Consider the following 25,796-nt stretch of genomic DNA (forward strand, 5'->3'; position numbering starts at 1 on the left):
CCTCTGGTGTAGGGCTTTATTAATCTGCCCCTTCTTTATATCAAAGTAATAATAAAATTACTTAAGTTTACAGCAAAAAAGAGTTCAGTCTACTCTTTTCTAAAATCGCTCAGAACAAGAACCCGCAGCTATATCTCACACTGTTACAGTTTCAAAACCCAACAGGGGCACTATAACTGTTTTACCATGACAGTGAGAACCTTTTTTTTTTTTTTTTTTTGGCAGTACTGGGTGTGCCAGTATTGGAAAATTGCTTTGGTATTAATTTCCGAAATATAAAAAGTAGTCAGGCCTGGGTGCTGCTCAGGCGCTCAGGCAGGGAGGGGCGGCAGCGGTTACAGTGCAGAGCTCCCCTCTGTCTTGGCCCTTCGTTCTGATGATTAACCTATGGTGAAAGCCTCAGAGTCAATTGAAGCCTTTAGCCCTAAAACTATATAGACGCTTCAGGGCCTCTGTTTACCTCCTCTCCGCTGTGACCTGGCCTGGGTGTAGGAAAGGTGAACTCCACCCGCTGCTTCAAAGCACCCATCGTTGACGAGCAGCCGACACTGCCCGGGACAATAGAGGCAAAGGCCAGGTAGATCCCAGACCCCGCACTTAGTAAGTGCACTGTCTGGAGACAAAGAGGCGCCACCTGGCTAAGGAATAAGTTCCTAGCCCGTTGCCTTGGTAACGCTGATAAAAAAATACTAATACTATTTAAAATCTATTTAAAGGCTGGGGTCCTGAAAAGGGTCAGAGTTCCAATTTCGGGCTCTCCAGCATGTGCGCCAGTGCGCTGCTTTTTCCTTCTCTATTTCCTACTGATTTTGTAATAAAGACTTGTTAAAACTGCACCAAGCTGCCTATTAGTTTTAATTTTTCTATTCAACAGACTTTAGTTGAATAAGAAAAAGAGTCCTCGCACCATTTAAACCGTAACACTGGGGATGGAACCCAGGGACATTGTACCTCCCAGCTACACCCCCAGTCCAATTTTTTAGTCTTTTTAAATTAATTAATTAATTTTATTTATTTATTTTTGTGGTACTGGAGGTGGAACCCAGGGGCATTCAACCTCTGAGCTACACTCCCAGCCCTATTTTTATATATATATATTTTTATTGGTGCAATGTATTCATACATCATAATGGTATAAAGAAAATACTTTTGTAGACATACATGCACACATCGCCCAGTTAGCCCCTACCTGATCCCCACCCCGTTCCCTCCCCATCCCTCCTTCCCATGCTTGGCTTAGTGGTTGACATCTAGTTTTATAGCAATTTATCCAATATTAATGATGATAATCTCACAAAACAGTTTCATTTGTCTGATACCAAGCTTTTGATGACTAAAAGATAACAGTTCAATATTTCTTTTTGCTTTCTTTCTTACCAGAGAATATTTTTTCTTTTCTTTTTTTTTTTTAGGTGAAGCTATCATACATTTATTTATTTATTTTTCAGAAAATATTTATCCTGATATGGAATATGGACTCTAGATACCCAAAACAATCTCGAAGAAAAACAAAGCTAGAAGATGTATATTTTCTGATTTCAAACCATATAAAGCTACAATAATTGAAACAGTGTAGTACTGTTCTAAAGGCAGATAAATAAACCATTGGAGTTAAATAAAAGCTTAGAGATAAATTCTTCCATATATTGTCAAGTTATTTTTGACAAGGTTTCCATGAACATTTGGTGGAGGAAATACTAATCTTTTAACTAAATATTGTTGAAAAATAATAATTACATGAAAAAGAATAAAATTGGACCCTTACCTAACACCATATACAAATATTAACTCAAAATAGATAAAAGACCTAAGTATAAATCTTAATACTATAAACTTTTAGAAGAAAATCTAGGTCATAAAACCTCACAACACTGAAATTGGCAGTGATTTCTTGGATATGATTTCAATGGCACAGGCAAGAAAAGGGTAAATAACCTCCCTAAAAATTAAAAAATATTGTATATCCAAAGACAATGTAAACAGAGTTAAAAGTTACTGATAGAATGGGATAAAATATTTTAAATTCTGTATCTGAAGGTATATTAATATTCCAACTAGAAATCCTAAAAATTAGCAACAATAAAAGCAAACAATACAATTTAGAGATAGGTAAAAGACTAACATAAATAATGATTCTCCACAGATAACCAATCTTAGTTGTCTGTTGGATGGAAAATCTTGTTTCTCTGGTTCTGGTGTGTGTTACCTATTTCTTCTTTGTAGTTAATCTCTTTGAGTATTTTCTCTAGTGCTGGTTTTGAAGACATAAATTCCTTCAGTTTCTGTTTGTCATGGAAGCTTCTTATTTCCTCATCTAATTTGATAGAAAGTTTTGCTGGGTAGGAAATTTTTGGCTGGAAGTTGTTTTCTTTCAGAGTTTGGAATATGTTACTCCAAGCCCCTCTGGCTCTCATAACTTGGTTTGGGAAATCTGGAGTGATTCTAATTGTTTTGCCTCTGAATGTCACTTGGCCCTTTGTTTTTGTTGCCTTTAAGATTCTTTGCTTGGCTTCCACAGTGGTCATTTTGACAATTATGTGGCGTGGGGATCCTCTTCTCTGATCCTCTCTAACGGGAGTTTTATAAGTTTCCTGGACTTGTGTATCGACCTCTTGCTCTATGTTTGGAAAGTTTTCTGCTATTATTTCCTTGAAAAGATTGTTAATCCCTTTGGTTTCACCTTCTTTTCTCTCCTCTATTCCAATTATTCTTAGGTTAGCTCTCTTAAAATGGGCCCATATTTCTTCAATGTCAGATTCCTGCTGTCAGATTTTTTTTTCTAAATTAGAAACTATGCGTTCATTTTTTGAATGATCATCTTTTAGGAGCAAGATTCTATTCTCCATGTGGTCTAATCGGTTGTTTGTACTTTGAATTGAGGCCTTTACTTCATTAATTGCATCCTTTATCTCTCTTTGGCTCTCTCTGAATTCTTTTCAAAACACCTCTATTATTTCTACAGTTATTTTCCTGATTTGATCTTCTAGAAATCTCTGAATTTCTGTTTTATCAGGTTCTGATGTTGTGGGGTTGTGGGCATTCATTGCTCCATTGTTATTCCTCTTTCCCATGATTTCGGAAGTTTGTGCCTTCTCTGGGTTCTTCTCTTGGGTCACTACGACTTCGCTTAAGGTGCTCTGGATCTCGAGTCTGTGGTATCTCAGACCCCACTACTCCTTTACTGGGTTGTATCACAGAGTCTCAGACCCAGGGAGTCGATAGAGGCTGCTTTAGATCATGGGGGGGTGCCAGGTTGGGCGTTCTCCTATGGTATAATATCTCTGCCATCACAACTCCCCCACTGGGTCAAGTCCCTGGGAGTACAGTACTGGGATTTCTCCTCTAGGGGCCCCAATTTAACTCACTGTTGAGTGCGCAGATGGAGCTGTCGTGGACTCTGTGAATTTGCTGCTGTTGCCGCCGGTAGCAATATGGCGCCACTGCTGCGCCCTCGACCGTGAGGCTGGTGTATTTCTTTTCTGTCTTTGAACTCCACTCTGAGTCCCTGCAGGGTGTGCTGAGCCCAGCCCCTGGGAGCTTTAGATGCTCCCTATGCTGAGAAATCTGCTGATTCCCGCCCGGCTGTTCCGCAGCGGCTCACCTTGGCTCGCTGTCCGCCGCTCCTCTCTGGAGCTTGGTGGGCTGTTGAGTGAGTTAGTCCGGTGCCGTCCGGTGAACTCGCCGCTGCCACCAGCAGTAAGGCGCTGCTGCCGTGTTCTCGGGCGTGAGGCCGGCGTATCTCCTCTCTGGTTTCTGAGCTCCATTATGAGTTCCCTTCCTCTCCGGAGCCTGGTGCTGCAAGGCAAAATGGCTCCCGCCACTTCACGCCGCGGCTCCGGCTGCAGCACTGCGGTCTGGTTTCTGGTGTCTCGTTTTTCCAGCCCTCTTTTTCTCTGTCCCTTAAAATTACATTTTTTGTTTCTCTGCTGATGGTGTTTTCTGGCTATGAAAGGCGCTGATTTTGTGGTAATAGAGATTGGTTGTTAGCGGGGCTCATAAGCCCTGTTTTGCTCCGTCGCCATCTTCCCGGAAGTCCCCAGCCCTATTTTTTATTCTTTATTTTGAAACAGGCTCTCACTGAGTTGTGAAGGGCTTCACTAAGAAATTGAGGCTGTCTGTGAACTGCGATCCTCCGGTCTCTGCCTCCAAAATGCTAGGATTACAAGCATGTGCTACTACACCTGGATATTTATTTTTTATTTTTTTATTTTGCAGTACTGGGGATGGAACCCAGGGATCTACCTCTGAGCTATACCCCCAGTCCTATTTTTTAGTCTATTTATTTATTTATTTATTTATATTTTTTGTGGTACTGGGGATGGAACCTGGGGCTTTCTACTGAAGAGTACGAGACTCGCCCCTCAACCCAAATAACGAAGGACTCACAAGAGATGTAAAATCTAGCAGGGTTTATTGTGTGCAAGCCAAGGGTCAAAACCCAGACGTCACTCACCAAACACCTCACAGGGGATTATAGGCTACCAGAGAGTGGCCCTGGCCAAGCCGCAGCCCCTTCAGTAGGCGAGGGAGTTCAGTCGAAGGTCGACCCCGAGCTCCCTGAGGGCTCTAAATTTATAGCCAGCGTAGGAGGTGGTTGCATCAGAATAGGGGGTGGCTACATTAGTCAGAGCCCGCCAAGAATAGGCTACATCCAATTAGAAAACTTTGTAAACAGGTACAGCCAATATTTTTTTTATTAATTTATTTTTTAAATTGGTGCATTGTAGTCATATATCAATCACATTGGAGTACAAGACTTGAGAGGATATACAAGCACACATCATCCAATTAGCCCTCCTCCAGCCCCCATCCCATTCCCTCCCCCTCCCTCCATCCCACGATTCTTTGGTGATTTACTTTGATACATTTGTTTATGTACCTCCTGCGTTTTAAAGAGGCTCCGTCCTCCAGTATTACATACCCTCTGATTGGTCACATTAGTTGCTTCACTATAGGGCCCTTTCTATAGCGCAACCTCTTCCTGTTGCCCTTTTCCTCCTAGTTATTGCTGATTAAGAGAAGCGTCTGATTTATATTTTCTGCGATATTTCTCTGTGCATGCTGCGTTGCAAGTACCGATCCCACTCTTGATGGTCCCAGTAGTGGCCTGGCTACTCAGTGGACTGATCCAGACCTCGCTGGTACAGCCAATAATTTTAAAAAACAAGCACACACACACTAGAATCACAGCAAATGGTTTTACAGGACAGCCTTTCTACATCACCGCCCACCCAGGCATGTCTATCTCTCTTAGGCTCGGTTACTATGGTAACCTTTAGCTTGACCCACGAACGCCAGGTGTTTTCTTAGAGATAAGACTGTAGCGGGCTTAGAACTCACTTCCAAGAAGAGTAGCTTTACTCTCTAAACCACTTTATAATGTTTTAAAAATATTTCAAACTTTAAAGAAACATCAAAACAAGAATCTCAAAAGACAAATCCAACCTTACGATAATTTCTAACAGCAAACCAGGTTTTTAGATTAAAACAACTTTTGGCATTAAAGCTTTTAGCATTAAAGTAAATGGGGCCTAAGCAGGATTACAAGGACCTGAGCAAGAACTCATACATTTTTTACCCGGCCCTAATTCTACGGAAGCCAAAAGCAAGCAGATCACTTAGTAAGACAGGAACTTGCCAATCAATTAAAATCCTACCAGTCGCTGCCTTCTATATGTAATTACCATCACTCTCAGCCTTATTCTATCTTAAGTTTAACTCTATATGCTATCACCTTATTTTATGTTCTTAGCTCTATGTCCTAATCTCTATGTCTTAATTCTATGCCCTATTAGATCCTATGTTCTACTTTCTTATTCCTAATAGGGGAAAGGGCTTCCTTAGCTAAAACCTCATGCTGAGGGGGAAACTCTATCCATCGGCCCCCTACACTACCTCTGGGATACACTCCTAGACCTATTTTTATATTTACTTGGAAACAGGGTCTCACTAAGTTGCTGAGAACCTCACTAAGTAGCTGAGGCTGGCTTCGAACCTGTGCGATCCTTCTGTCTCAGCCTCCCAAACGCTGGGATTACAAGTGAGCGCCACCATGCCCGGTTTAGTCTTTTTATTTTTGAAACAGGGTCTCAATGAGATGCGAAGGGCCTCCCAAAGTAGCTGAGGCTGTCTGCAAACCTGGATCCTCTGGTCTCCACCTCCTAAATGCTGGGATTATGTACGCCTGGCCTATTATGAACCTTTTTCTAAATAAAGAATAATAAAGGTGGGCGTGGTGGCGCATGCTTGTAATCTCAGAATTTGGGAGGCTGAGACAGGAGGATCGCAGTTTGCAGCCAGCCTCAGCTACTTAGTGAGGCCCTTTGCAATTCAGTGAGACCCTGTTTCAAAATAAAGAGTAAAGCCGAGCGTGGTGGCGCACACTTGTAATCCCCGTGTTTGGGAGGCTGAGACAGGAGGATTGCGCAGGTTCAAAGCCAGCCTCAGCTACTTAGTGAGGCTCTCAGCAACTCAGTGAGACCCTGTTTCCAAATAAAATATAAAATGGGTCTGGGAGTATAGAGCGGAAGTAGGAAGCCTCTGGGTTCCACCCCAGTACCACCAAAAATAAATAAATAAATAAATAAATAAATAAATAGTAAAAAAATAGGGCTGGGGGGTATAGCTTGAATGCAGAATGCCCCTGGGCTCAATTACTGTACTGAAAAATGAAAAAAAGAAGAAAAATGTTGCCCATATTGTTCTGTAATAACAGAAATAAACACAGGTTGTTTTTGAATCATAAAACTATCCTTGAGCTGGGTGTGGTGGCTCACGCTTGTAATCCCCGCGCTTGGGAGGCTGAGACAGGAGGATCGAGCAGGTTCAAAGCCAGCCTCTTTGGCTTAAGAGACCCTGTTTCCAGATAAAATATAAAATAGGTCTGGGAGTGTAGCCCGGAGGTAGAAGGCCCCTGGGTTCCATCCCCAGTACCACCAAAAAAAAAAAAAAAAAAAAAAAAAAAAAGCTTGTAAGTATTATTCTAACAAGTCTTGTCAGACAATGGAAGTTGAGAAGCTGCCGCTTTGTCCTGTGAAAGCAACCTTTAACTTAACAAGCCTGTGGCTCTGATAGCTTGTCTTCCTTAACAATGCGTTGCCCTGGCAACACTATTTAAATTCACATCTCTGTTTTCCAGGAGGTATAAATACCTGTGGATTTTCTTTGTTAAGCCAGAGGGGGAACATTGGCGTGTCTCTCTTCTCCCACGGGAGGAGGTAAAATAAACCCAGTGGCTGCAAGATGTCTAAAAGAGTTTGAGACTCTCTGTCTTTAATTTTTTTCATGCTAGGGATTCAACTCAGGGAAGTTCTGAGCTCCAGCTTCAGCCCTATGTTTAATTTTTTATTTTGAATCAGGGTCTTGCTAAGTTACTGAAGCTGGCCTAGAACCTGTGATAATCCTGTTTTTACCTCCCAACTACTGGGATTACAGGTGTGCACCACCAGGCCTGGCTCTGTTTTAGTTTTTTTTTTTGAGACAGGGTCTTGCTATGTTGCCAAAGTTGGCTTCAGATCTCTAGGCTAAGACGAGCTGCCTCAGCCCTCCCAGTACCCACCACCATGGCTGCTAGGGAGTCTTGTCTTGGGGACTATTTAAATCAACATGCGGCCAGGTGTGGTTGTGCACACCTGTAATCCCAGTACGTGTGAGGCAAAAACAGGAGGATTGCAGGTTCGTGACCAGCCTCAGCAATTAAAAAAAATTGAGGATGTAGCTCAGGGGCAGAATGCCTTTGAATTCAATCATCAGTACTGAGGAGGTAGAAGGAAAGAGGCAGATAGGGAAGAGGCTTCGGTAGAATAAACTTAATTTCCTGAGGGGTGACGACTATCGGCTCTTCCGAGGTTCAGAGATAAGAAGGACCAAAGCTTCACACAACCATCTGGTTACTAATCAACAAACCCGGGAGACATCACTGGAGCAAGTCTGACACTCCTACTGAAAGGAGACTCTTCAAAGGACATGCAAATTCTGAGAGCTGCTTCCCAGAATTCCCAGGATCCCAAACTCACCACAACCAACAGAGGACAGGCAGACATCTATAAAACCCCTAGCACAGTCACCAAGATGGGCTTTTCCCTCTCAAGGAACCCCTCCACTTTGGGGAGCTTTTCTCTCTCTCTCTCAGGTCACGTTAGCCTTGAGAGAAGGTGGAGTGCAACTGACGGCCACATGGCCTGGGCTACACTCGGGTAGTGACCTGAAGGCCTCTGCTGGACATCAAGGCCGACCAGGGCCCCTAGGGGTGACCTGCACCTCTTTTCTGGCAGATCGCGTGGACTTTGGGAGAAAGCAGTTTGCAACTGAAGGCATTCGGCTTGGGCTACCCTCAAGTATTGTCCTGAAGGCAGCTGCTGGACTCCAGAGTTCCGACAGCCCCTTTGGGGTGTTCGGCCACTTTTCCCTATTCCCTGATGCTTCCAATAAACCATTTACTCCCCTTCCTGCGGTCTGCGGGTGTCTTGGCTCACCACAGACAAGAACCCAGTAAGGAAATGCCGAGTTATTACAGAAGGAAATTTCTGTAATAACAGAAATAAATGCAGGTTGTTTTTGAATCATAAAACTATCCTTGAGCTGGGTGTAGTGGCACATGCTTGTAATCCCCGCGCTTGGGAGGCGGAGACAGGAGGATCGCGTAGGTTCGAAGCCAGCCATGCTGCCTTAAGAGACCCTGTTTCCAAAAATAAAAAAATAGGTCTGGGAGTGTAGCCCGGATATAGAAGGGCTTCCAGGAACCACCAACCCCCGCAAAATTTAACAATTCAGTGGACCCTGTTTCAAAATAAATAATAAAAAATAAGGCTAGAGGTGTAGCTCGGCAGTAGAATATTTCTGTTCCAGCTGGGCGTGGTGGCACACGCTTATAATCCCAGTACTAAGGAGGTTGAGACAGGAGGATTGTGCAGGTTCGAAGCCAGCCTCAGCCTCCCAAATGCTGGGGTCTTTCTTTCTTTATTCTTTATTTTGAAACCGGGTCTCACTGAGTTGCAGAGGGCCTCACTAAGCAGCTGAGGCTGTCCGCGAACTGCGATCCTCCGGTCTCAGCCTCCCGAATGCTGGGATTACAAGCCTGAGCCACTACGCGCGGCAACTTTTATTTTTGAAACAGGATCTTACTAAGTTGCTGAGTCAGGCCTAAAATCTGTGATCCTCCTGTCTCAGCCTCCCAGATACTGGGATTACAGGGCAACCTACTATACTCAGAACAACCCACAGTTTGAAAACCCATCTTATTGTGAGCCTCTCCAGGACATAGGCGTTTACTTATTTATTTATTTTCAGCACTCACTGTAGCTCTATCACTGAGCTATATCCCAGCCCTTTGTAGTTTTTATTTTGAGACAAAGTCTCACTATGTTGCCCAAGCCAGCCTTAGTGCAATGGCAATCCCCCTGCCTCAGCCTCCTGAGTAGTTGGGATTGCAGGTATATGCCACTACACCCTGCGGCCTTGTCCGATTTACCTTTGCATTTCCCCCCAGCCTCTGTGACGGAGTGGGGGTTAACCAATATTTTTTTTTTTTACTTTTTTATTTTTTATTTTTTTTTAATTGGTGCATTGTAGTCATATATCAATCACATTGGAGTACAAGACTTGAGAGGATATACAAGCACACATCATCCAATTAGCCCTCCTCCAGCCCCCATCCCATTCCCTCCCCTCCCTCGATCCCATGCTTGTTTGGTGATTAACTTTGACACATTTGTTTTTGTACCTCCTGTGTTTTAAAGAGGCTCCATCCTCCCCTATTCCATACCCTTTGATTGGTCACCTTAATTGCTTCACTATAGGGCCCTTTCTATAGCTCGACCTCTTCCTATTGCCCCTTTCCTCCTAGTTATTGCTGATTAGGGGAAGCATCTGGTTTTTATTTTCTGCGATATTTCTCTGTGCATGCCGCGTTGCAAGTACCGATCCCACTCTTGATGGCCCCAGTAGTGGCCTGGCTACCCTGTGGACTGATCCAGACCTCGCTGGCTCAAGCAGCGGCCTTTTCTCATGGGAGGCCCCGATTCTGGTCTCGCTGGCTCCGACACCAGCCTAACCCCTCAGCTGGCTCCGATCCCGGCCTCGGAGGCCCCAGTAGCGGCCTTGCCTCACGGCAGGCTCTGATGCCAGCCATTGGCCCTGGCACCGGCCGGGGTTAGCCAATATTTAACTGGACCAGTCAGGTATAGCAGCTCTACTTTCCCAGTTAAAAACAAAAACAAAAAACAAAACAAAACAAAACAAAAAAAACTAAAAAACAAACCCCAAACTGAAACCAAAATCGAGCCGGGCGTGGTGGCGCACGCTTGTAATCCCAGCATTCAGGTGGCTGAGACAGGAGTATCTCAGTTTGAGGCCAGCCTCAGCTACTTAGTGAGGACATCCACAACTCAGTGAGACCCTATTTCAAAATAAAGAATAAAAAATAGAGCTAGAAGCGACGGATCAGCTCAGTCGGCACTGAAACCGCTGGGACTTTAGTTCTTGGAAGATGGGCAAAGGGCTCGGCTTAGTTCTGCAGAGGCTCTTCTGCAGCGATTCCTCCCGCTTACCAACTAGACTTCTTCAAGTCCTTGTTCACGGCCCAAACTGTAGAGATCAGTCTCCAGGACTTGGAAGGGAGAAATCTGAAATATTTTGAAACGGACAATTGCCTCTTGTGCAACTGACAAAGTTTTATTTCCCAAAACCAAGATTTTTATATCCTTCCCCAGTGAGATTCCTAGTAGAAAAGTGTAAACACCAAAGAACAATAGTGAAGGGCATGTAAACAAGGCAAAAAGGACACTGGTCTTGTAATTAAGATTAGCCCCGGATTTTGTGATTAAGGCCAGCCCCTTGGCCTTGCAGATGGGTGGCCTTAGAGGGCAAATTCCAGAAAGGACAGGAGTCACATCCAGAGGTTTTTGGGGAATTTGGCTTTTAGAATCTCCTTTAGCCCTTTTGGAACCTTCCGTTTCTTAGGCTTTGTCCATGTCGTTGGCATGGGGAAATCAGATGGGTCCGAGCCGTGTACGTCTATGACGGTCCAAAGGACTGCGATGGATGTCTGTCAGGTCCTGTCTGTAACACCATCTGAAGTCTGAAAGCTTCAATCCTATGAGACAACACTCACAATACATTTTAGCAGACGGGGCCCAAAAGCAACATGAAGTTTTTAGATTTAATTGTCAGATGTACTCCTCTAGCCTCTACCTGCTGCTGAGCACTTTCTTCTTGGGAACACACAAGCGGTAGGCTTATTAGAAACCTATTCCTCTTTTAATAATCCATCTTCATCACATACCACAAACCTTCTGCAACCTGCTTTTAATCTTCTGCTTTTTATCCTGGTCCTTTCTTTCCCATTTGGGACAATCTTAGGATAAACTTTACTTCATACAAAATGCTTTCTTATTCTCACAAGATTTCCTTTCTTTATCTCCATCAAAACTTCATACCTGCACACTTATTATATCTGTCTTTTGTTCTGACATATTTATTCCTCAGCCAGGTGGGTGCCTCTTTGTCTCCGGGCAGTGCACGTACTAAGTGCAAGGGTCAAGAATCTACCTGGCCCTCGGCTCTATTGTATTGGGCAGTATCGGTTGCTCATCAACTAGGCTGCTTTGAATCTGCACACAAAGTTTACCTTTCCTATATCCAGGCCGGATCATGAGGAGAGGAGGTAAACAGAGGCACCGGTTGCCTTTCTTATAGTTTTAGGGCTAATGGCCTCAGTTGATTCTTAAGGCTTTTACTATAGGTTAATGATTAGAATGAAGGGCAAAGATAGAGAGGAACTCTGCATTGTAATTGCTGCAGCCTGAACGCTTGCATAGCACCTAAGCTCTGACTAGATTTTATTATAGCTTGGAGCAAGGCAGGGGGAGTCTAAAGGCCCAGACATATGTTACCAGAATTTTTTATCTTCCACGGACTCAGTTTCTCCCATAGTCCTGATTTTACATCACCAGAGCAAGTTGTGTGGAAAGTTAATAGAATCATTACCAAAAGAACAACAGCTCTGCAAGAACGTTTCAGAGCAAGGAGCAGTCTGACCAGGGGCCGCGCTCCCTCAGGGCTTTGCCTCCTTGAGGTTTGCCACGTCATGCGTGCAGGGTCACGCACGGAGACTCGAAGGGAGGCAGGCCGTGGCAGCTGGGGGTGTAGCTCAGAGGAAGAATGCCCCTGGGTTCCATCCCCAGTACCATAAAAAACAAAACAAAGCAAAAAAAAAATGAAAGCCCAGAGAGGCTGAACAACTTCCATGAAGTCAGACAGCTCCTAAGTAAAGCCTCAGCAGGAATAGCTGAGACTGAACCTGAAACACTCCTGTCTCAGCCTTCCAAGTACTAGGATTGCAAGAGTATACCACCACACCTGGTATATATATATTTAGTTAGTTTTTTTTTTTTTATGGTACTGGGGATTGAACCCAGGGACATTCTATCTTTGAGCTATACCCTCAGCCCTGTTTTTTATTTTTTATTTGGAAATTGGAAACAGGGTCCCATTAAGTTACAGAGGTCTTTACTAAGTAGCTGAGGCTGGCCATGAATCTGTGATCCTCCTGTCTCAGCCTCCCAAGTACTGGGATTACAAGCATGCATCATAAGGCCCAGCCATTGTTTTATTTTGAAACAGGGTCTCACTAGGTTGTTGAGGGCCTTACTCAGTTGCTGAGCTGGCCTGGAACTACTTGTGATCCTCCTATCATTCTCTCCCAAGTGTTAGGATTACAGGGGTGCATGGCCAGCTCTAGGCTTTTGAAGGCTAAGAATCTTTTACTTTTACAGTGCTGGGGATAGAAATCAGGGTCTTGTGCATGCTACATAAACACTGTTACTGAGCTACACCCTCAGCTAGAGGAGCTTTTTTTTTTTTTTTTATGGAATGGGGATTGACCCCAGGGGCATTCTATCTCTGGGTTATATCCCCAGTTCTTTTTATTTTTTACATTTATTTATTTATTTATTTATTTATTTTATTAATTTGATGGTACTAGGGGTAGAACCCAGAGGCTTTCTACCTCCAGGCTATACTCCCAGGCCTATTTTATATTTTATTTGGAAACAGGGTCTCACTAAGTTGCTGAGAGCCTCACTAAGTAGCTGAGACTGGCTTCGAACTTTTGCGATCCTCCTGTCTCAGCCTCCCAAGTGCGGGGATTACAAGCATGTGCCACCACGCCCAGCTTATTTTTTATTTTTTGAAACAAGGTCTCACTAGGTTGCTAAGAGTCTTGCTATTAGCTGAATCTCTCTTCTCTCTCTTCTCTCTCTCTCTCTCTCTCTCTCTCTCTCTCTCTCTCTCGTCCTGGGGATTGAACCCCAGAGGCATTTTTCCTGAGAGCTATATCCCCAGCCTTATTTTATTTTTATTTTGAAACAGGGTCTTGCTAGTTTGATTAGTCTCACTGCTTGCTGAGGCTGTCCTCGAACCTGCGATCTTCCTGTCTCAGTCTCCCAAGTACTGGGATTACAGGTGTGCATTAGATTAGCACACCTGGCTAGGAGTTTTCTTTCCTTTTCTTTTTTTTTTTTTTTTTTTTTTTTGCTGTACTGGGAATGGAACCCAGGGCCATTCTACCTCTGAGCTACACCCCCAGCCCTATTTTTTATTCTTTATTTTAAAACAGGGTCTCATTGAGTTGCAAAGGGCTTCACTAAGTAGCTGAAGCTGGCTGCGAACCGTGATCCTCTTGTCTCTGCCTCCCAAATGCTGGGATTGCAAGCATGTGCCACCACGCCCGGCAAGAGTTTTCATTTCCTTCCTTCCTTCCTTCCTTCCTTCCCTCCCTCCCTCCCTTCCTCCTTTCTAGCTCCCTCCCTCCCTCCCTCCTTTCTCTCTTTCTTTCTTTCTTTCTTTCTTTCTTTCTTTCTTTCTTTCTTTCTTTCTTTCCTTTCTTTCTTTCTTTCTTTCTTTCTTCTTTCTTGTAGTTCTGGGGGTGGAACCCAGGGGCTTTTCTACTTCCGAGATATGCTCCCAGATCTATTTTATACTTTATTTGGAAACAGGGTCTCACTAAGTTGCTGTGAGAGCCTCACTAAGTAGCCGAGGCTGGCTTTGAACCTGCGCGATCCTCCTGTCTCCGCTCCCTAAGCGCTGGATTCCAAGCGTGCGCCACCACACCCGGCTAGTTTTTATTTTTAATGTCAAGCTATCGACTAGCTGTGAACAAGGGATTGAAAGCGTCAGATCTGTGTTTTGGCAAGATGATTTCGACTGGAGCATGGTGAATGGGTGGGAGTGGGGCCAATTAACACAGGGGTTGGCCAAATATTGCCAGCGGGCCCATTTTTATACCAACTGTGAGCATTTTTAAAAGGCTGACAAATCAAAAGAAAAATATTATTTTGTGACACATGAACATTATATGAAACACAAATATAATTTTATTGGAAGCCTGCTCCCTTGCTTATATCTATTTTTCTATGGCTGTTTTTATTTTTTGTTTTGTTTTTGTGGTCCTGGGTATGAAACTCAGGGGCACTCTACCTTCGAACTACACCCCCAACCCTATATTTTACTCTTATTTTTTTTTGGTACTAGGGGTGGAACCCAGGGACTTTCTACCTCCTATTATACTCCCAGACCTATTTTATAGTTTATTTGTAAACAGGGTCTCACTAAGTTGCTGAGAGCCTCACTAAGTAGCTGAGGCTGGCTTCGAACCTGTGTGATCCTCCTGTCTCAGCCTCCCAAGGGCGGGGATTACAAGTGTGTGCCACCACGCCTGGCTAATTCTTTATTTTTTAATTTTTAATTTTTAAATTTTTTTTGGTGGTACTGGGGTTCCTGGAAGCCCTTCTACATCCGGGCTACACTCCCAGACCTATTTTATATTTTTATTTGGAAACAGGGTCTCTTAAGTCAGCGTGGCTGGCTTCGAACCTGCGCGATCCTCCTGTCTCTGCCTCCCAAGCGCGGGGATTACAAGCGTGCGCCACCACGCCCGGCTAATTCTTTATTTTGAAACAGGGGCTCACTGAGTTGCAAAGGGCCTCACTAAGTAGCTGAGGCTGTCTACAAACCATGATCTTTCAGTCTCTCCCTCCTGAATGCTGGGATTACAAACGTGTGCCACCACGCCCGGCTCTAGTCTTTTTATTTTTTGAAACAAGGTCTCACTGAGTTGTGAAGGGCCTTGCTAAGTAGTTAAGGCTGTCCGTGAACCATGATCTTTTGATCTCTGCCTCCCGAATGCTGGGATTACAAGCGTGTGCCACCAGGCCCAGCTTCTTTTATTTATTTATTATTATTATTATTTTTGTAGTACTAGGGATGGAACCCAGGGACATTCTACCTCCGAGCTACACCCCCAGCCCTACTTTTTATTCTTTATTTTGAAACAGGGTTTCACCGAGATGCAAAGGGCCTCACGAAGTAGCTGAGGGTGTCCCTGGACACGATTCTCTGGTCTTAGCCTCCCGAATGCTGGGATTACAAGCGTGTGCCACCAGGCCCAGCTTCTTTTATTTATTTATTATTATTATTTTTGTAGTACTAGGGATGGAACCCAGGGACATTCTACCTCCGAGCTACACCCCCAGCCCTACTTTTTATTCTTTATTTTGAAACAGCATCTCACTGAGTTGTTGAGGGCCTCACTAAGTTGCTGAGTCCAGTCTCAAACCTGACATCTTTCTGTTGCCTCTCAAGCACTGGCACTACAAGCATACACTATCATGCCTGGCTCCCAGCCCTTTTAATATTTGAAAGAGAGTTTTAAGCCGGGAATGGTGGTGCATGCTTGTAATCCCACCATTTGGGAGGCTGAGACCAAGGATCATGATTCTCGGACAGCCTCGGCTACTTAGTGAGGCCCTTTGCAATTCAGTGAGACTCTGTTTCAAAATAAAGAATAAAAAATCAGGCTGGGGGTGTAGCTTGGAGGTAGAATGTCCCTGGGTTCCAGCGCCAGTACTGCAAAAAAACCCCCCAAAAAACCCCCACAAAAAACCCTCAAACCCAACCCAAACCAAACAAACCACAAAAATACAGAGTTTTATTAAGTTGCTGAGGGCCTCACTAAGTTGCTGAGGGTAGCCCGGAACCTGCAATCCTCCCATCTCATCCTCCTAAGCACTGGGATTACAGGTTGTGCACCGGCCTTCAGGCCTATTTTGTGTGACAGTTTGATTCCTAGAATTCTGCTGTTGGTAATCAAAGATGCTAAAAACAAAGATGTTAGAAGCAATAGCCTTAAGTCCTTTAGAGCCTGAGGCTGGTGTGGGTACCTGGTATTAAAAAGGTATTCATGTTCCAAAGGTAAATAGGTAGGTGTGTGTGTGTGTGTGTGTGTGTGTGTGTGTGTGTGTGTGTGTGTGTATTATTGGGACAGAACCCAGGGACATTCTACCTCTGAGCTGCACTCCCAGCCCTATTTTATTTTTAATTTTGAAACAGAGTCTCACTAAGTTGTCAAGAGCCTTAATAAATTGGCCTTGAACCTGTGATCCTCTTGTCTCAGCCTCCCAAGTACCACGATTACAGATGTCCGGCCACCTCACCCGGCAGGTTATTGGTCTTCATTTCCACTTGGGTCAGCATGAGTTCTGTAAAACCCGAGCCAGGCTCCTAAGGAGGAAACCTAGGATTCTAGAGGCCCTGGGAGGCCCTGGGAGAAGACCCGGGCTGTCGCAAATGGACAAGTGCTCGCTTACCCATATCCTGGTGTGAGGGGAGCATAGTTGAGGGAAAGGTAGGACCTGTCTTTTCATGTTAGGAGCCAAGCGAGATGACCCCTCTGGGGCCTCGGGTTCCTGTGGAGACAGGACACAGCTAAGACCACCTATTCCACACTTACTCCATTATTTGGTTCTGGTTCCCTGCACCTACTGGCTGGGCCCAGGCAGGTCCGGGGACCAGGTTTCTTGGCAGGGCTATTCCTTTGATAGCCAGAAGATGGCGATAGAGTAATATGAAGGGAGTGGATGTGGCGTGCTGGCGGCTGGCGGAGGAGACTGGACCCTAACGGGTTCCCCTACTCCTGGCCTGCTCCACCCTGGCGGCAGAGCCTAGGAAGGAGGTTGCAGGCACAGAGCCTCTTCATTCTCTCCCTACTTCCTGCTCAGCCACGAAAAGGCCATTGTTTCTGGGCAGGAGCGGTTGCAATGTTTGGGGTAGAATGATGCCAATACTGCTACCCTTTCTCTTTCAGCGCCTGATATTTCCTCCATCCTCTGGCTGCTGGGTCTGCAGGAATCTTGCCTCAGAGGCTTGAAGGACACAGACTCATCTCTGGGAAATTCTCCTGGACTTCCCCGACTGCAAGTCCCGTCTTGCTCAGGCGCCCTCCCCAAACTCCTTTAATCAAGCAAGGTCAGAGTGTGAATTCTTCCTCCTGGACTGGTAGGGCTGGGACTCAAGGTCGTCCAAAACCAAGCTGGAGGTGTAGGGAAAGACCTGGGTCTGAAAAACTAGCCCTGGTTTCTGGCTATTACCTATGGCGGCCTGTCTACGGTGACCATGACCGTGGGGTCAATGAGTCCTTTCCCTAGTCCGTTTTATCCTCCTGCCTCTTCTGCAAGGGACATCCCTTTTTTTGGAGATGAGGAAACTAAGAATAAGAGACATGCCTAAGGTTATTTGGTGGGGGATGTGGCAGGGCCCTGGGACAAGGGACAAATGTGAGTTGCTAGTCCCATTATTTACTTAATTTTTTTTGTGGTACTGGGGACTGGGCTCAGGGGCATTCTTCCTTGCCTCCCAAGTACTAGAAATACAGGCATGCACCATCATGCCTGGTGCCAGTCCCATTCTTTTCTGTCTTTCTTTTTGTTTTGTGGTATGGGGGGTGGGGAATCAAACTCAGGAGCATTCTACCTCCAAGCTGTACCCTCAGACCTTTTCTTTTTGCAGTACTGGGGATGGAACCCAGGGGCATTCTACCTTCAAATTACACTCCCAGCCCTATTTTTTTATTCTTTAGTTTGAAACAGGGTCTCACTGAGTTGCAAAGGGCCTCACTAAGTAGCTGAGGCTGGCTGGGAACCGCGATCCTCCTGTCTCAGCCTCCCAAATGCTGGGATGACAAACGTGCGCCACCAGGCCGGGTTTCCTTAGCCTTTTTTTGTATTTTTGTTTTGATACAGGGTCTCGCTAGGCTGCTGAGAATCTCACTGAGCCTGGCCTGGAACCTGTGACCCTCCTGTCTCAGTTTCCTAAGTATTGGGATTACAGGCTAGCCTTCTTCCTGATTCCAATACCAGCTTTGAATCCATTCTGTCTTCAGGAGAGGGCATATCCATTGATCCCAAAGCTTCTGTTTTCCTGGTTCTGCTTAGCTTCCTCAGTCCTTTTGTCATGCTGGGCTTCTGTTCTGACCCTTTAACTCAGGGCAGAACATTTATCCCAGTGCCTCAGGCTTCAGGGCCATGAGGAATGTACTGGTATTGGGAAGAGGGTTTGAAATGTATTAAGGTATAAGTATTGGGAAAAGAGTTCCAATTTTAAAAATATATCCTTTATACTAAGAAGGCCAGGGCTAGCAGAAAGGAGGGACTTGTAATTTACATTTCTAAAGGGAAGGAAAGGAAGCCTGAGAGGCTTCTTTACATTTCTGAAAGAGAAACAAATGGCCTAAGGGAAATCTGAAGAAATCCCAGATGCCGGGAGAAACAATTTCACACATCTCGGGGGATGGAACAAGAGGTGTAGAGGACTGTGTTTGAAGGCAGGACAGCCCCACCTTCCAGGGCAAATCCTCCTGGAAACGGCAGAGACTGGGCTAGAGATAAGGCTAGCATATCTACAGATCAAAGGACCTTCCTCGGACTTAGACAGGATAAAAACTCAGTAAACTGGAGTTCTTTGGCATTTTCGGTCGAATTGCCCCCCTGTGTCTCCTCCGGCACAGGGCTTTAACTATCTCTATATTTCTATCTTTTTAATAAACTTCTTTAAATCTGCAGCAGCTGTCCAAGCGATGAATACTTATTCTTAGCTTAGGACAAGAATCCACGGTTTTTCTGTTTGTCTCTGTGTGTTTGGTGGTGGGGGGGATTATTTCACCTCACACACCTTCCCCCCCCCCCAACCTATCCCCCTGCAACAAGGAACAGTGCAAGGGAGGGGCCCTCTCAGGGTCTTGAGCTATGCTGGTGAGGCAGGGCTACTGAGTTTGTGTTGAGTCATCCCCACAGGGCTGAACTCCCTGCCAGGAGCCAGCCTGTCCTGTCCCCCTTGCCCGTACTGTTGGAAGGCTTCTTTCCAAGGCTTCTGGGAAGTCCCGGTAGATGTGTATGGGAACAAATCCTCACTCTTCCTTCTGCAAGAGTGTATCCGGCCCTCATCCCTTTAAAGCCAAGTGTTTCTCACACTTTAGCCTGCATCAGAATCATCACCTGGAGGGCTTGTTAAAAACAGATGGCTGGCTGGGGGTCACGGTGGCAGTGGCTTGGAGCACGCTTGTAATCCCAGCATTTGGGAGGCTGAGACCAGAGGATTGCAGTTCACAGACAGCCTCAGCTACTTAACGAGGCCCTTTCGCAACTCAGTGAGATTCTGTTTCAAAATAAAGAATGAAAACTAGGGCTGGGGGTGTAGCTCAGAGTTAGAATGCCCCTGGTTTGCATCCTCAGTACTGCAAACAAACAAACAAACAAACAAACAAACAAACAAACAAACAACAGATGGCTGGGCAGGTGGATTGGTTCCTGCCTGTAATCCCAATACTCAGAGGTTGAGACAGGAGAATCACAGGTTCTAAGCCAACCTCAGCAACGTAGGCCCTCCACAACTTAGTGAGACCCTGTTTCCAATTTTAAAATAATATAGGGCTAGGGTTATAACTCAGGTAGAATGCTCCTGGGGAGTTTAATCCTTAGTACAGCACACACATGTATACACACACGTACACACACACACAGCTGAGTCAGGGGGCATAGTGGTGCACTCTAGTAATCCTAGCACTTGGAAGGCTGAGACAGGAGTACTGCAAGTCTGAGGCCAGCCTCAGCAATTTAATGAGACCTTCATCAATTTAGCAAGTCCTGGTTTTATTTATTTATTTTTAATGGTACTAAAGATTGAACCCAGTGGCGTTCTACCTCTGAGCTACATCCCCAGCTCTATTTTTTTTTTATTCTTTATTTTGAAACAGGGTCTCACTAAGTTGCAAAGGGCCTCACTAAGCAGCTGAGGCTGTCTGCTAATCTGTGATCCTCCTATCTCAGCCTCCCAAATACTGGGATTACAAGTGTGCACCACCAGGCTCAAGTCTTTGTTTAAAAATAAAAATAGGCCGGGCGTGGTGGCGCACGCTTGTAATCCCCGCGCTTGGGAGGCTGAGAAAGGAGGATGGCACAGGTTCGAAGCCAGCCTCAGCTACTTAGTGAGGCTCTCAGCAACTTAGGGAGACCCTGTTTCCAAATAAAGTATAAAATAGGTCTGGGAGTATAGCCCGGAGATAGAAAGCCTCTGGGTTCCACCCCTAGTACCACCAAAAAAAAAAAAAAGAAAGAAAAAAATTAAATAAATTAAAAAAAGGCTAGGGGTGTAGCTCAGTGGTAGAATGCCTCTGGGTTCGATCTCCAGTACCACAAAAGACCAAAAAAAACCAAACAACAACAAAGAGATTTCTATCCTGAGATTATAGAGTTTCCATTTTAGTAAATGTAGTGTGTCACCAGGAATTTGTGTAACAAGTTCCCTAGGGGCCACTGATGCTGCTGGTGTGGACCTGTCAACTCAGCAGGTCTGACTGCTCCAAACCCTGTTTGTTTAGCTTCGTGTGGCTCGTTGGAATGTCAAGCCCTTGGAACAGCCTGCCTGATAGGAATGTCTTCGCTCACCTGTGCCCTTTGGGCCATACCAGATAATCCAGCTAACATGCGATTTCTGGTGGGGGCCTTGGGTGACAGCCTCTTAGTTTAACTTCTGGAGAAGCTGGAGAGCAAGAAACCAATGTCAGCCGCGCTGCTAGAGGCCATGCCTACCTGACCAATCTCTAGTAAAACCACTGGGCACCAGCTGGACCTGACGGTGGTGCATGCTGGTAATCCTAGCTACTTGGGAGGCAGAGGAAGGAGGATCACAAATTTGAAGCCAGAAACTTAGTGAGCTCCTGTTTCAAAATAAAGGAAGAGAATCCGGGCGTGGTGGCGCACGCTTGTAATCCCAGCATTCGGGAGGCTGAGACCGGAGGATCGCGGTTCGCGGACAGCCTCAGCTACTTAGTGAGGCCCTCCGCAACTCAGTGAGACCCGGTTTCAAAATAAAGAATAAAAAAAAAATAGGGCAGGAGGTGTAGCTCGGAGGTCGAATGCCCTTGGGTTCCATTCCCAGACCCTCAAAAGAAAAAGAAAAGTAAGAGAAAAGGCTGGAGGTGCAGCTCAATGGCAAACATTGCCTAGTTCCTGGATTCAGTCCCCTGTACTGCCAAACAAAACCCCAAACACCAACTGCCTCCAAAACACAGAACCAACACAAAACAACAAAACCTCTGAGCACCGAGGCGGCTCTGGGGAGCGTTTCGGGCTGGCATGGGCCTTACGCTGTCACACATTATTGCTGGGAGAATCAAGCACTACCTGCCTGGCTCCAGGGGAGAGGCTGACTGGAAGCTTGCACCTGGTCTCTCCTGGACTCTGCCCTGGCACCTCCTTCCACTGCTAATTTACTCTGGGTTCTCTCACTGTCATGAGTTGTAACTGTGACTCTAACGACTTTGCTATGTTCTCTGTGACTTTTCTTCTTCTTTTTCTTTCTTCTGCCTGTCTTTCTTTCTTCTTTCTTCTTTTTTTAACGGTACTTACTGGAGGTGGAACCCAGGGGCATTCTACCTCTGAGCTACACGCCCAGCCCTATTTTTTATTCTTATTTTGAAACAGGGTCTCACTGAGTTGCAAGGGACCTCCCTAAGTAGCTGAGGCTGTCTGCGAACCGTGATCCTCCAGGTCTCAGCCTCCTGAATGATGGGATTAAAAACGTGCACCAGGACACCCGGATACCCTTCCTTCCTTCCCCCCTTCCTTTCTTCCTTCCTTCCTTCCTTCCTTTCTTTCTTTCTTTCTTTCTTTCTTTCTTTCTTTCTTTCTTTCTTTCTTGTGGATCTGGGGATAGAACCCAGGGACATTTGACCTCTGAACTACACCCTCTGCCCTGGTTTTTATTCTTTATTTTGAAACAGAGTCTCACTAAGTTGTGGAGGGCCTCACTAAGTAGCTGAGGCTGTCTGCAAACTGCGATCCTCCACTCTCAGCCTCCTGAATGCTGGGATTACAGATGTGCACCACCACGCCCGGCTTCCTTTCTTTCTTTCATTCTTCTTACTTTGTGATACTGGGGATTGAACCCAGGGACATTCTACCTTCAATCTATACTCCCAGTCCTATTTATTTATTTATTTACTTATTTATTTACTTTTTGCAGTACTGGGGATGGAACCCAGGGGCATTCTATCTCCGAGCTACACCCCCAGCCCTATTTTTAATTCTTTATTTTGAAACAGTGTCTCACTGAGTTGCAAAGGGCCTCACTAAGTAGTAGCTGAGACTTTCCAGGAACCACGATCCTCCTATCTCAGCCTCTGAAATGCCAGGACTACAAGCGTGGGCCACCACGCCTGGTAATATATTTTTTATTTTAAAGTTGAGTCTAAGTTGCTGAGGCTTGTCTCAAACCTGCGATCCTCCTATACCAGCCTCCCAAGTCCTGGCACGTGCCCCCATGCCAGACTTACAGTCCTTTATAATGTGGCCTCAGGGTCACCCTGATGGAGTCTCTGGGCTAGAATACATCGAGCCCCATCTCCACAGTTCAGGGGTCAGGAGGCTATGGAGTGCCTGGAGGCCTGGGTGTTGCCTTGTGGAGGAACCTTGAGTAATCTTCTTGTGTCTCTGGGCCTTAGACTCCCCACCTATAAACCGGGGTTTGGAGGAGTTCTGTTTCCCCTGGTTGTGACAAGACCCCAGAACAGCCACATGGAGCAGGGTCAACGAGAGAACACACGGGGATCCAGGCAAGGGCAGTTTATTTAATCTGGCTGCCCCGCATCCGGAGGCCAGGTCTGTTACAACTTCACTCACCTGAGCCGGGGACCCCGGGGTGCTGGGGCCCACAGGCTTTGGCAGACCTAGCCATTCAAGACAGCGGTCCACCGTGCCCCTTCCCTTCCTGGCCCGAGGCCAGGGCCTTGAGCCGGAGCAGGAGGAAGAACCCGTAGTGCCCGCTGCTTATGTGGCTTTATTCACAGACTCAGCACTTGCTGAGGATGGAAGGAAAAAACATCTGGGGCCAGGCTGGGCCTGGAGATCAGGGTGGCTGGGAGGCCATGCATGGGTGGGGTTGGGCGCTCACAGGAGAGGACCAGCTGGCTGGGCCCGGCCTGTGTGGGGCAGGGCTGGAGGCAGGCAGCATGCGGGAGGCCTGGCTAGATCCAGTGGAACAGATCCATCCAGGTGGCGGCTGTGAGCCAGGGGGTGGGGAAGGCGGGTGTTGGGCTGGGTAGCAGGCACCCCTACCCCTATTGGAAAAGAACCCAGTGGGACAGTTAGGACCCCTGGTCCCTGGTTCTGCTGCTGCCGCCTCGGTGCTTGTTCAGCCAAACTGGATCCCCTCCCGTGTCATTGTCCCGCGGGTGCTTGGACATTTGCCTTGGATGTGACCCACACAGGGATGCTCTGGGGATATTTGTAGGGAGGCTGGACGGTCCTGGGGGGGTATGGCTAGGGCTCAACCCGGTGGGCTCCGCCTAGGAAGGGAGGGGATCTCCAGCCAGGAACCCCCCCCCCTCCTTCTGAATCAAGCTTTTCCTTATCAATGGCCGGTGTCAGTTCCCAGCTCTGGTCCCCAGGGGGCGCCATCTCTACTGCAATCTGGGCAGGCGGTGATGTTAAATGACCCGCCCGCCCTGCTGGCTCCTGACTTCCTGCCTAACCGCAAACAAGGAGTCCAAAGCCCGGATCCTCCTCCCAGGACTTCTTCCTGGTGAAGAGCCCATTCCCACCCAGCAGGGAACAGAAAAAACCAGTTCTCCGGGTTTCACTCCCTGCCTGGGAATAACAAAGCTTGGAAAGCTGGCAGGGTCTCTCTGGGCCGACCAGGATGGTGACCCAGGGGCCTGGGGAGCTGGGTGAGGCCTGAGCAGGGCCCCGGGGGGCCGAGGACACAGCCCCTTGCCCTCTTTTCACCGGGCCTCTCCTCCTGGGGACTGGGGTGGAAGAATGCAGGAGAGGGGGCCGTCAGCACTGGCGGGAAGGGGTGCGGTGCACAGAGCCGGGGCGTTTGGGGATCTTGCGCCAGCGTCGCTTGTCCCAGCGGCAGAGCAGCAGCAGGCGGAAGGTGTCCCGGAAGGCCTTGTTGCAGAGCGCGTAGCACATGGGGTTGATGGTGCTGTTGACGTAGCACAGCCAATAGCCCAGCTCCCACAGGGTCTCGGGGACGCAGTCCTTGCAGAAGGTGGACACCAGCACCATGATGTTGTACGGTGTCCAGGTGAGGATGAAGGCCAGCAGGATGGCGCTCAGGGTCCGCGCCGCCTTCTTCTCCTTGACCAGCGAGAAGGTCTTCCGCTTGGCCAGCTGTTCCTTGCCGCGGGGCTTCTGGCTCTTGCCGGCTCGGTCGCGCCCTTTCCGGGTGGGCCTCTTGACCGTATTGGGAGAGGTCTTTGGGGGCTGCTTGGCGGGGGCCTGTGCCTCGGGGTCCACCATGGGCATCTTGATCACCACTTCGGAGCCCGGCTCCTCCCCCTCTGAAGACGTGAGGGACTCCATGGAGCCTTCGTCCTCTTCCTCTTCCTCCTTCCAGCTGTAGGCCTGCAGCAGCCTGGGGGCCCGGCAACAGCCACAGCAGCGGCCCGCGGGGGTCTCTGGGGAGCCCTCAGGCCCCGGCTGCGACCTCTCTGAGCTGCTGCTGCTGCCGCCCCCTTTGCCCGGCGTCTCGGAGCCCTGAAGCGCGGCCAGCTCCCGTGCCCGGTTCTCCGTCTCCCGGTAGATACGCCAGTACAGCGTGCACATCACGGTGACAGGGAGGTAGAAGGCGGCCATGGCCGTGCCGAAGGTAATGATGGGCTGGGAGAGGAACTGGATGTAACACTGCCCGGCCAGCACTGTCCGCTCCCCTACCAGGTACTGCCAAAAGAGGATGGCCGGGGCCCAGAGAACAAAGGAAACCAGCCAGGCCAGGCCGATCATCAGAGCTGCCCGGCGGGGCGTGCGCTTGGCGCGGTAGCTCAGGGGCCGGGTCACAGAGAAGTAGCGGTCGAAGCTGATAAGCAGCAGATTCATGACGGAGGCATTGCTGGCCACGTAGTCCAGGGCCAGCCAGAGGTCGCAGGCCAGCGTGCCCAGGGCCCAGTGGCCCATGAGCAGGTACGTGGTATAGAGGTTCATGGAGAAGGCGCCGATGATGAGGTCCGCGCAGGCCAGGCTCAGCAGAAAGTAGTTATTGACCGTCTTGAGCTCCGTGTTGACCTTGAAGGAGATGAGGACCAGCAGGTTGCCCGTCACCGTGGCCAGGGACAGGAGGCCCGTGGTGATCCCGATGAAGGCCACCTGCCAGGGACCCTTTCCCGGCGCCAGGACGGTGATGTTGGGGCTGACGGCGGGTGGGGCTGAGGTGTTCATGGCGGCTGGCCGGGTGGGACGAGGGGGGGACAGTCCTTCCTCCAGTCACACTCAGGGATTCCTCAGAGGAGAGGCGTCACCTGGAAACAGAGGACACGCGCTTTGGTGGGGCCACTGGGCATCTCTGGTAGCCCCCCGATGGAAGGCGCAAGGACGTAGCCTCTGGCCTCTCAGGGCTCCCCGCCCCCGCCGGGTGCTCATGCGCAGTTGGTTACAATGTACTGTCCAGGCCACAGGAGATTCCCAGCA

The 25,796-nt window shown here is 47.5% G+C and overlaps 1 protein-coding gene across 1 annotated transcript; it reads right to left on the reverse strand.

Annotated features, from left to right (window-relative positions):
- Positions 1 to 24,164: 24,164 nt before the first annotated feature.
- On the reverse strand, positions 24,165 to 25,547 carry CHRM1 (cholinergic receptor muscarinic 1; the record flags this gene model as incomplete). Its single annotated transcript, XM_080707980.1, has 1 exon — positions 24,165 to 25,547. One exon carries the CDS (start codon positions 25,545 to 25,547, stop codon positions 24,165 to 24,167), a length of 1,383 nt encoding a protein of 460 aa, XP_080564106.1.
- Positions 25,548 to 25,796: the final 249 nt, after the last annotated feature.

The sequence above is a fragment of the Muscardinus avellanarius genome (genome assembly GCF_963383645.1).
Source record: "Muscardinus avellanarius genome assembly, chromosome: 1".
Classification (NCBI taxonomy): Eukaryota; Metazoa; Chordata; class Mammalia; order Rodentia; family Gliridae; genus Muscardinus; species Muscardinus avellanarius.